The sequence below is a fragment of the Diabrotica virgifera genome, chromosome 9, assembly GCF_917563875.1.
Source record: "Diabrotica virgifera virgifera chromosome 9, PGI_DIABVI_V3a".
NCBI classification, from domain to species: Eukaryota; Metazoa; Arthropoda; class Insecta; order Coleoptera; family Chrysomelidae; genus Diabrotica; species Diabrotica virgifera.
In genome coordinates this window covers 219,881,682-219,893,761 of record NC_065451.1, presented here as the reverse complement: position 1 = coordinate 219,893,761, position 12,080 = coordinate 219,881,682, and the positions used below count along the sequence as shown (strand labels likewise).

The 12,080-nt window shown below is 31.3% G+C and overlaps 1 protein-coding gene across 2 annotated transcripts in view; it reads left to right on the top strand.

Annotated features, from left to right (window-relative positions):
* The window catches only part of LOC126892058 (cathepsin L-like proteinase), a 153,698-nt gene extending 152,506 nt beyond the window's left edge, over nt 1-1,192 (top strand). For both annotated transcript variants that reach the window (XM_050661492.1, XM_050661490.1), the window contains exon 5: nt 877-1,192. In XM_050661492.1, coding sequence (XP_050517449.1) covers nt 877-1,124 — 248 coding nt within the window. In that variant the 3' untranslated portion in view covers nt 1,125-1,192. The remainder of the gene's footprint in view (nt 1-876) is intronic.
* Nucleotides 1,193-12,080: the final 10,888 nt, after the last annotated feature.

Genomic DNA, 12,080 nt, shown 5'->3' with positions numbered 1-12,080 from the left:
ACATGATGAAATCGTTGAAATGGCAACAGAGGCGGAAGAAACAGATTCTGAAGCTGACACAGACTTGGAATTTGACGATGATGCTATTGCAACTGACAAAGACTTGCGCAAAAAGCTAGAGATGTTGCAACGCACATGCAACAATTCATCCTGTGGTATTCTTGACAATAAAGTAGATCGCGTTATTTTACGTTTATTAAGAACATCAGCTATTGTAAAATGTGAAGCAACAGTAACACAAACAAAGATTTTAGAATATTTTAAACCAAATTGTTTCGATTGTATGTACCCAAATTCCTCTTACAAGGTTTGTTCCAACTAGCCAGTCAGAAACTATCAGCGAAAATCGACCAGCGCGAGCAGATGGAATAGCTCTGCTGACTTTATTATGTTCTCGCACTGGCCAACTGTTTGACGATTTCTAACTAGTTTGGTTGGAACAGACCTAATGTCAATCAAAACATACTAATAAAATTTGAGAGTTGTACCTACTATGAATTTTTAACTTTTTTAAATGTTATGTTAACCGTCTTTTCGATTTTCTATCCTGATAGCAACATTATCTCGATGCAAAAAGGGCATATCCTAAATGGTAGAAGACCTTTTTAGCTTGAGGTCGATCCTATGCAGCTTTCTTAATAGATTAAGTACGGATCCTGGGCGATATTTCAGGGCGATTTTTTTCAAAAAATATAGTGCGGCACATGTTTTTATACTAAAACTAAATATAGATTCCGAATTTTCTATTTACGACTTTATTTGGAATAGTTTCAACACAGCAGGAGTTTATTTGTTCAGTTTTTCCAAAAAATAAAGTGCGACACTGTTTTTATACATTCCGAATTTTATATTTTCTAATCTGATTTTTATTTTTAGCTACCGTTGGCCCAATCGCTGTTTCCGCTGATGCAACTAAATGGTCATTATATGGAGGAGGAGTTTTTGATGACGAAGAATGTGGAAAAAATATAAACCATGCCATACTTGCTACAGGTTACACTGATGAGTACATTGTTATCAAAAATTCATGGGGAGCAGATTGGGGTGAAGATGGATACATGAAGCTAGCAAGAGGACAAAATACGTGCCAAATTAACGTAGATAATTCATATCCCACTTTATAAATTTTAAACACAAACTTGTTAGGTATTGTCATATAAAATTTTGTAAATAAATATGATGTGTATACAAAGTGTAGGTACAAATAGACCAGGAATAATCTGTAAAAAAACGTCTATTTTTAGATGTGAGAGTTGGCATTCGGATTTTTGCAGAGAAAGTTAGGTGACACCTTCAGTAATAATAATTGACTTATGCTCCTTCTCAAATATCCCCGGAACATTAATAAAAAAATTAAAATGTTTAAAAATTTTGAACCACATCGATCTTTTTCTGCTTTCTTTGCTTATAACTTTAAAACGATTCGTTTTGGAACATAGTCTTAGAGAAATAAAATAGAGATAATTGAATTTTGAATGATATACGACTGGTCAAAAATGTCTTAAGATATTACCTTTTCTGCAATATAGCAATAAATACAAAATAAGGGGGCAAAATACGCCTGTTGTTATTCAATGTTCCTCAACCACTTTGGTTGCACTGAGAACCTTAGTAATTCGCTTAGAAAATTCTTATAACTTACTTAAATGGTCTACTAAATTTCATTAAAATCGATTTAATAGATTTTGCATAATAAATTTGCAATCTAAATATTTTTAAAAAGTTCTAATTTTTTAAAATCTTTCTGAACAAAAACTAAACCATTTAGAAGTTGGCTAATTTTTTTACATACAAAAATCGGATTATTTAAGGGGCCTCAGCAATGTTTTAAAATTATAAACAATTTTTTGGCTTATAAAAAAATAGCTTTGTTTAATAATAAAAAAATTAGTTTTTAGCAATGCAAATAATTAAAACCAGTATCATTTGACTTAAACGTTCAAATGCTGTCAGCAGAATTGCTATTTTATTTTTTAATCAAAACTTATTCTTGTTCAAAATTGCAATTTTTCGATTTTTTGAATGTTCCACCGCGTTTATCTCGAAAACCATGCATCCTACGAAAAAACTTGTAAGAACATTTTTTGCTTAGAATTACTTAAAAAATACAAAAAATGTTTTATTTTGCGAAAAATCGATGTTATGTAATTCCTCAAGTTCTTTGTTTATAACAATCTTATCGACATCCGGATCAACTGTTACCCAAAAAATTCGTGTTCTACGGGTCAAAATACATAAAAAAACTTGGGTAAGTCCATCTAAATAAAGGAGCCCGTAGCACCCCCTCTTGGCCACAGCACTAATTTGTTTACAAGTCAAAAAATTGTTTACTTATAATTTTAAAACATTGCTGAGGCTGCTTAAATAATCAGATTTCAATTCTGTAAAGTGCATAAGATAGGTGGAGTGCTTCTTTATATTATGTAAAAAAATTGACAAATCTTTGTCTGTTCTAGTTTTTGTTGTGCAAGATTTTAAAAAACTTTAACTTTTTAAAAAAAGTTTAGATTGCAAAATTTTTATGCAAAATCTAATAAGTCAATTTTAATGAAATTTGGTGGACGGTTTTAGCACATTACAAAAATTTTCTAAGGGAGTTAGGAAGGTTCCAGGTGTAACCTAAGTGATGGAAAAACATTGAATAAGGACAGGCTTGTTTTGCCCCCTTTATTTTATATTTATTGCTATTTTGCTGCAAGGGTGATAAATTAAGACATTTTTAACCAATCGTATTTGATAGAAAAGGCTATAGCGGGATAAGATGGTCAAAAATGCCCCCGCACCGATCAGCCCAGCTACTTATGTTTTCGATAAAGGATATAAAATTATGCCTTCATGCAAATTTTTAGCTACCCAGAGGTCCTAAAACCTCTTAAATCGAGAAAAGAAGAATTTTTAGGTTTTATTTTTTTGTGAGCGCAATTTTACTTTAAAAAATCTGAAAAACTTCAAGAGGATGTATATTTTGAATACAAAACAGCCTGATTTTTTTCAGATTTTTGTAATAAAAAATGAGCCCAGGAAATTTTTTTTAAATTTTCAAAACATTTTTAGGTTATGTAAATATGATTTGGCCAACTTTTAAATAGTATTTTTTTGTGCGTTTTTGTCGTTCTTGTGAATGGCACAGACAGAATTTTTAATATCTGAGCGGAAAGAACGAAAAAATTGAAAAAAACCGTTTTTGGCTGTCTCGAGATGCATCTCGGGACAGCCAATTTTAGGATTTAGGATCGTGACTAAAACAACTGAAAAACACTAAGAGTGTGAATTTTATCATAAAATTTGGTATGTGGGCTTATAATATTTGGAATAACTTTTTTCGATATCTCTAACGCGGAGCAAATCGAATCGCATACCGAAAATTCACCCTGCTTGTGGATTCGCAGTAGCCTGCGTTTAAAATTTAAATTTCATTTGACTATTTTAAAAATTGTGAACCATCAACCTGTATGACTGTGCCAAATTTCAAATCTGTATATATTTTGATAGCCGAAATATAGGGGTGTCTTCTTCTTAAATGCGACACACTGTATATTATCAATTTGATAATTTATTGCAACTAATATAGTCGTATATTTTATACCTAGATTCAAAATATACATTCGAAATACTGACTAATTCACTAATTTTATCATAAAAAGTTCAAATTGACTGCATTGAAGTATTGAACCAATTAATGCGTATTAATATAATATTATTATAGTAATTATAATATATACAGAGTGAGTTTTATGTATAGAAACCCTCAATTATCTCGGAAACGTCTTGCACGATTTTTATAGGTTTTTGGTGGGTAGGGGTTTTCTAATGTAGCCGATATTATAGTGATAATTACATTGTTGTCAGATCTTCCGTTTTTCTGGAAATCTTATGACCTTTCTTATTTTAAATGGAACACCCTCTATGTCTTTTTTGTTTTGAAGTCCTTAAGAAATACCGATTATTTTCATGTTAGCCTATACCTAAATGCCATAGTTTCGGACCTATTGCTACATGTATTTAAAAAAAAATTAAACAAATTATAAAAATCAATTTTTTCGGCCCGTGTAGACATTATTTTACATTCTTTGGATCATGATTTTCAAGGTTCAAAAACACAAATAAAAATATTATTTTTGAAACTGCTGAGTACTCAAATTCAAGCTAAGCTCTTCTTCTAGGCGCTCGCTATAAACCATTTTGACCCGTTTTATTCTAAAACATTGCTTTTTAATAATTGTTAGTAAAGCGCATATGGGAGGACGGGCGATCGGGCTGCATTAACAACTAAAAAACAATATTTTAGAATGAAACAAGCTTAAATTACTTTAGTAACTAATTAGTAACTGATAAAATAAGGCTTGAACTTGAATTTGTATACTGGGTAGTGTTTTGGGTAGTATTTGTGTTTTTGAACCTTGAAAATCGTCATTATTCGATTTTTTTTTTAGTTTTCAATTGTTTATAACTCGAAAACGATTAACTTTAGAGAAAAATTACAAAAGAACTTTTTTGTTTCCAATGGTCCAAAGAACGTAAAATAATGTCTACCCGGGCCGAAAAAATTGATTTTTATAATTTGTTTAAATTTTTTGAAATAAATGTAGCAATAATTCCGAAATTATGGCCTTTAGGTTTGGGGAAAATAACATGAAAAATAATTAGTATTTTTTAAGGACTTCAAAACGCAAAAAATATAGAGGGTATTCCAATTGAAGTAAAAAATTTAATTAGATTTTTAAAAAAATGGAAGATCTGACAACAATGTAATTATCACTAAAATATCGGCCGCATTAAAAAACCCCTACCCACCAAAATTTATAAAAATCGTGCAAACCGTTTTCGAGATAATTGAGGGTTTCCGTACATAAACCTCACTCTGTATATATTATTATTACACATTGATTGGTTCAATACTTCAATGCAATCAATTTAAACTTTTTATGATAAAATTAGTGAATTAGTCAGTATTTTAAATATATATTTTTAATCTAGGTATAAAAAATACGACTATATCAGTTGCAATAAATTATCAAATTGATAATATATCCACAAACAGGGTGAATTTTCGATATGCGATTCGATTTGTTTCGCGTTAGAGATATCGAAAAAAGTTATTTGGAAAAGCTGTTCCAAATATTATAAGACCACATACCAAATTTTATGACAAAATTCACACTTTTAACGTTTTTTCTGTTGTTGTAGTTACGATCCTAAATCCTAAAATTGGCTGTCCCGAGATGCATCTCGAGACAGCCAAAAACGGTTTTTTCAATTTTTTCGTTCTTTCCGCTCAGATATTAAAAATTCTGCCTCTGCCATTCACAAGAACGACAAAAAACGCACAAAAAAATACTATTTAAAAGTTGGCCAAATCATATTTACATAACCTAAAAATGTTTTGAAAATTTAAAAAAATTTTCCTGGGCTCATTTTTTATTACAAAAATCGGAAAAAAATCAGGCTGTTTTTTATTCAAAATATACATCCTCTTGAATTTTTTCAGATTTTTTAAAGTAAAATTGCGCTCACAAAAAAATAAAACCTAAAAATCCTTCTTTTCTCGATTTAAGAGGTTTTAGGACCTCTGGGAAGATAAAAATTTGCATGAGGGCATAATTTTATATCCTTTATCGAAAACACAAGTAGCGGCGCTGATCGGTGCGGGGGCACTTTTGACCATCTTATCCCGCTATAGCCTTTAATTATCTTTGTTTTATTTCTGTACGACTTTGTTCCAAAATGAATCGTTTTAAAGAAATTTTTTGAAATTTTTAAATATTTTATTTTTTTTTATTAATGTTCCGGGCATATTTGAGAAGGAGCATAAGTCAATTATTATTAACAAAGTTATCACCTAACTTTATCCGCAAAAATCCAAGAGCCACCTCTCACATCCACCTAAAAACAGATCCTTCCTGGTCTAACAGTATTTCTGTTAATAAACCTTGAAAAATCTTGACGTAGAGCATCTAGATGGATTTTATATCCTTCTATAGTCGATAACAACCTCTACAAGAGTGGGGTGATCAAGATATATTTTCGAGTGGGTTTCATGGTGTCCGAAATCGTCAACAAAGCAGTTGTAGACTTTCAAGAAATATCAGAATATATTACTTGAGAGTAAGGTGAAAGTATAGAAAGATAAGTATCTATAGAAAGGGAAAAGTTCATCGAATTTGTTACAGATAACAAAATGAAAATAGCTGGCACAAATTTTAATAGTAAAGACATTCATAAGTTAACATGAACTTCGCTTGATAACGAAGTAAAAAAATCGATAGATCATGTCCTAATAGAAAGCAAGCATGAGAAGGCAATAGTTTATTGCAGGAGTTCTACTAGGTCTCCAAACTTCATACATACACAGATTTTTCAGTTTTTCATAATCTATATTTCTGCTCCGAATATTTTTTCGATAAAATACTTACTTTTTGAGTTATTTGCATAAAACCGTCTAACAACGTGGTTCTTTTGTTGAAAAATGAACATATTCACTCGCAAATAACTCGAAAAGTATTGACTTGAAAAGTGAAAAAACTTTATAGAACAAAAGTTGCTTAGAATTAGTCAGTTTATCCATTTCCGGACTTATTTTGGACCTATATTTTTTCACTCCCGAGAAGGGGTGAAACTCACCCCCAGGGCAAAAGTTCACATCGGTACTATATATCACTTTTTTTCCTTAACTTATTAGCTAAGTGAATGCCAAATTTGATGTCAACCCAAGCGGTTCTTTAAAATTCACAGGTTTTGCAATATTTTACCGTGAGTGAATTATCTAATAAAATTTGTAAGGGTTGAAAATATTAAATACTTAATAAACTAAATTTCAAACATAAAATAAAGTTTAGATCACTACAAAATACATCATTACCTAATTTAAAGTTACAAAATATTTTTTATACAAATTCTTATTTAGAGGGTAGTTTTTAAGGGTTTAAAAATAGCTATAAACTATAGAATACATTTCAATATGAGAAACAATCAAATTCCTATACGCTTTGAGCTCGTACGTAGAGGGGATATTTACAAATTCGCGAGCGCCAGTAGTGACAAGTCTGTAAACGTTTACATACATTTGACATAAATGTCAAAGTGATTAATTTAAAATTAACAGTAAAAACATTAGTTATAAAAAATATTAGTTGGTCAAATCTGTGGTATATATTTTTACCTTAAATATACTTACGTTTTAAATACTGAATTTAAGTTTTTTTAATGTTCCGTAATATCGTTGATTAAAATAAACGGTAATCTTAGCGCCATCTACACGATAATTGTGAAAGTATCCGAAGTAAGAAATTGATATTTTAACAAAAGAACGTCAAAATGATTAGAAAAATCTTAAAAAAATCGATTACAATTTAATTACTTTTTTGCGTTGTAAATATTAAGCGATAACAATTAAAAAATAAATTTAAAAATTACCGGTAAAAGTTGAATTAGTAACCGCTAGGAGCGACACCAGCGAAGCTCAGAGCGTATACATACTATTTAACGTACCTACACATAATTTAGATTTAAATAACGCTTATATCGACTGTTTTTAATTTTTGGTAAAAAAGGGTAGTTTTCACCCCTTAAAAATAAAAAGCACACATTGTAGTCATAGCACTTTTGAAGAGAAGGATAAGATGAGCTTATTTGCAAAATTTCTTCTAAATCGGAGCGGTTCTTTAGAATTTAGAGGTCTTGCAATATTTTACCGCTTACGAACGTACTAATTGGAATTTACTAGGATAGGAGTAGCCATAACGAACACGAGAAAAAAAGGAGAATATATAGACAAAAGATTAATGAATGTTAGCAGAGCGATAAGGTAATTTAGTTCAATACTCAAAGCAAAAAATATGTTAATAACGGCTAATAAGAAGAATTAAATCATCGTAATACATTGTATCATTGTATCTTCGTAATCATTTGAGTTGTGGGTGTGGGTGTATAGAAGAATTCTGAAAATATCATGGAAAGAACACTTAACAAACAAGCAGGTTCTGAGAAAGATGAAAAAACAAATGGAAGTCCTAAATAAAGTCTTCTTCTTCTTCTTCTTCTTCTTCTTCTTCTTCTTCTTCTTCTTCTTCTTCTTTCTCTTTATAAGAAATTCTGCTTGCACTCAACGAAAAAGGTACGTAATATCAATAAAAATGTTAATTCAGACAACAAACGCAATACTTAAAATTTGTCCAATTCTTGGTTTTATTGGGACAACAAAACGATGTTCATCAATTCGTTATTTTCGTTCGTTGAGCCAATGTATTACGTTTATTGAATGGATGAACATTCATTATGTATACCATAATATCACTTTATTGGTATTACGAACTCTGTTCACTGAGTCGACGACCACTATTTATTGATATTACGAACTCTGTTCACTGAGTCAACGAACACTATTTATTGAAACAACAACGTCGTTAATTGACCGACGAAGACTATTCGTTGTGTCAATAACAGTGTTATTTCTCCTAACGTATTTCGTTTACAATTATTTCCGTTTATTGTTACAATTAATTCCGTTCATTCCCACAATACCTAAATACGGTTTTTCTTACAATCAATTCTATTCATTCTTACAATCAGTTTCGTTCATTCCTACTATGAACGTATTTTATATTAATAATTACTGAATGCAATAGCCCAATGTATGATATTAATTGATTAATAATAATTTTTTAAATCCCCCTTTTTTGTGCTTAACCTAAAGGACTTTACACTGTGTGATTTTTCATATGATTTCACTTATACAGTGTACTGCAAGCGCCAGTTAACTTGCGACAGCGAATACGCACAACGACACTGAGACTCCCCCCGCCCCTTATTAACTTATTTATTTTTAGCACATAAGCAAAACGCTCGGACAGGTCGATTTTTAAAATAATCAAAGTATATTATAACATCAATGTTTCGAACTTTACACGATCCCTCTTCAGGTGACAGGCGCGGCGTAACTTTGATTTTTTTTAATGGCAAAGTACGTCATGTGACAGCTTATTTAAAAGCTTGTAAAATAGTGGTTCCAAAAATGTATAACACTTTAATCCTTTTTGAGAGCGCAGGTGCAAAATTTCGATCGAATTCTTTTTAAACGCATTCATTTTTTTTGGAATTCTGAGAAAACTAATAAGTATTTTTGAAAAATTTAAACGCAGAATAAAATATTACATTATTACCGAGGGCAGAAAGTCCCTTAGAATAAACAAAAAATTTTTGTTAAATGGTATGCCTATTTGAAATTAAAAATCATACTAAATTTTCTCTTTTTCACCCCTGTGACTTATTAAAATAACCATTATAGAGGTTCTCAGGGACTTCAGACCCTCGATAATACTGTAATATTTTATTTTGCATTTAAATTTTCAAAAATAATAATTTGTTTTCTCAGGATTCGAAAAAAATGAATACATTTAAAAATAATTCGACCGAAATTTCACGATAATAGACACACAAAAACTTCTTTCTACTACGGACTACACTTGAAAACGAAATGCAATTATTATTCGGCACTTCGGTAACACAGAGAAGCTAGGGGTATCACGATAGGGGAAAGCCGTTAACTTTCAAATGGTCAAGCAAAACATTTATTGTCTCAACAACTACGATTATTGTCACAATGAACGCATTGATTGTGGGAATTAAATGCAGTAGTAGATTGATTAATGCATTCGTTGTCACAATAATCAATTTACATCTATTCAAAAATCATATATTACTCTATATTAACAACATTTGTACATTGTTTTAATGAAATCTGTACGTTGTCACGATAAACCAAGGTAATTGCTTGCCATCTACGAAATCAAGAACGTGAGTTGCTGCCAGAATTAACAGTATTTATTAAATATACGAAACTAAGTTATTGGCTGAATAAATTGAGTGTTATTGATTAATGTACTCTAGTTATTCTCACAATTATTATTCAATCATTGTGACAATAACCAAATACATTCGTCAATGTCTAAAAGTTCGTTGAAACAACAAATTAAATTGTTGTGACAACGAAATACTATTCAGTAATCACTGTTAATCAATTTTACGAACTAAATTTTTTTGAGTGTGTTCATTGGCGGCTTGATACCTCTATGGAAGGTTGTCACTCCATCTTTTGCGTGGTCGGTCGATACTTCTTCTGCCGATTGGTGATTTATCTCGTGCTATTTTGACCACACGTGTCTCCTCCATTCTGGTTATGTGGTTGTTCCATTCTTTTTTTCTATTTAGTGTCCATTCGTTTATACAATGTACGTTATATTATTGTCTTCTATTATCTTCGTTCCTCTTTCGATCTCTCAGTGTATTCCCTGTAATTCTTCTCAGTACTCTCATCTCTGCCGTTTCCAGTAGTCTTTGTGTTGTGGCTGTATCGGGTCTTGTTTCTAATGCATATGTCATTATTGGTCTTACACTGGCTTTATAAATTCTTGACTTCATCTCAGTGTTAATATGTCGGTTTCGCCATATAGTGTTATTAAGGCATCCTGCCAATCTATTTGCTATTTGTACTTGATTTCTCACTTCTTTGTCTAGGTCTCCGTAACTTGAAAATGTAATTCCAAGGTATTTTACTTCCATTACTTGTTCAATACTGATACCATCAATTTCTATTTTGCATCTGATTGGTTCTTTACTGATTACTATTGTTTTTGTTTTCTGAGATGAAATTGTCATATTGAATTCTTTTGCTCTTATGTTAAATCTGTGGACTAATCTTTGCAGACTATCTTCATCTTGGGCTATCAATATTGCGTCGTCTGCGTAGCAGAGTATTTTTACTTCTTTGTTTCCCATTCTATATCCTCTTCCCTTGTTGACGTTTTTGATGATTTCATCCATGATTAAATTGAAAAGCATAGGACTCAATGAGTCTCCCTGTCTTATTCCGCTGCCTAGGTATATCTATAGGTTCTGTAAGTTGTCCATCTATTCTGACTTCCATTTTGATGTTTTGGTAGATGTTCTCAATAGTTTTTATGATATCTAGAGGGATTTCTCTATTATACAGAAGATGGATTACATCTTTGAGTCTTACTCTGTCAAATGCTTTCTTTAAGTCAATCAGACATAGAAATGCTGGTCTATTATACTCTAGTGATTTCTCAATAATTTGCTTTATGACGAATATTGCATCTGTACACGATCTTCCAGTACGAAAACCCTGTTGTTCATCTGCTAAACTTATCCTCTGATTCATTACGTCTTGTAAGATTTTAGTTGTAAGTTTTAGGGTAGTATTTAACAAGTTGATACCTCAGTAGTTCTCTGGCTGCTTTTTATCTCCTTTTTTGAATAGTAGAATTAGTTCGCTCGTTCTCCATTCTTCCGGTATTTTATTGTGTTTTATGATTTTGTTAATTAATGTTGTTAATTGTTCTGTCATTGCTGCTCCACAATATTTCAGTAATTAGTTTGATGTTCCATCTTTACCTGCAGCTTTTCTGTTCTTCAGCTTTTCGAGTGTTTTTCGTACTTCCTGTGCACTTATATTAACATATTCATCTGTGGTAATTTCTGGTGTTTCCGGTTCTAGCATCATTTGTTCTTCCTCTACATAGAGCTTTTTAGATAGTCAATCCATGTATCCTTTTCTATGTGTTTTGGTTCTATTAGTTCCTTTACCTCCATTCTTTGACCTCTTATAAAGCGCCATATTCCCTTTTGGAGACCACAAAATCAAAATAAAATCTAAATAAAGTCAAAACCAGAAAATTGGAATATCTCGGACTTATTATACACGGAGAGATACAACTCCAACTCATTATGCAGGGAAAAATTCAAGGAAAAAGAAGCATAGGGAGATGCAGAATATCGTAACTGCACAACCTGAGAGAATGGTATGGATGTACATCAAACGAACTTTTCAGAGCAGCCGTCTCCAAAGTCCGGATAGCAATGATGATTGCTGACCTCCATTGCGGAGATGGCACTTGAAGAAGAATACATTGTAAATAAAAATAAAATTTTCGTAAGTAGGTATATTGTAAATCGTGATCCAAAAGAATCGTGGGGCATGAAAAGAATAAAATATTTTTAAGGGACACGATATATTTATTATCTCATTTACGTCAATGATTTTTGGGTATAAATATAGCAGAAAC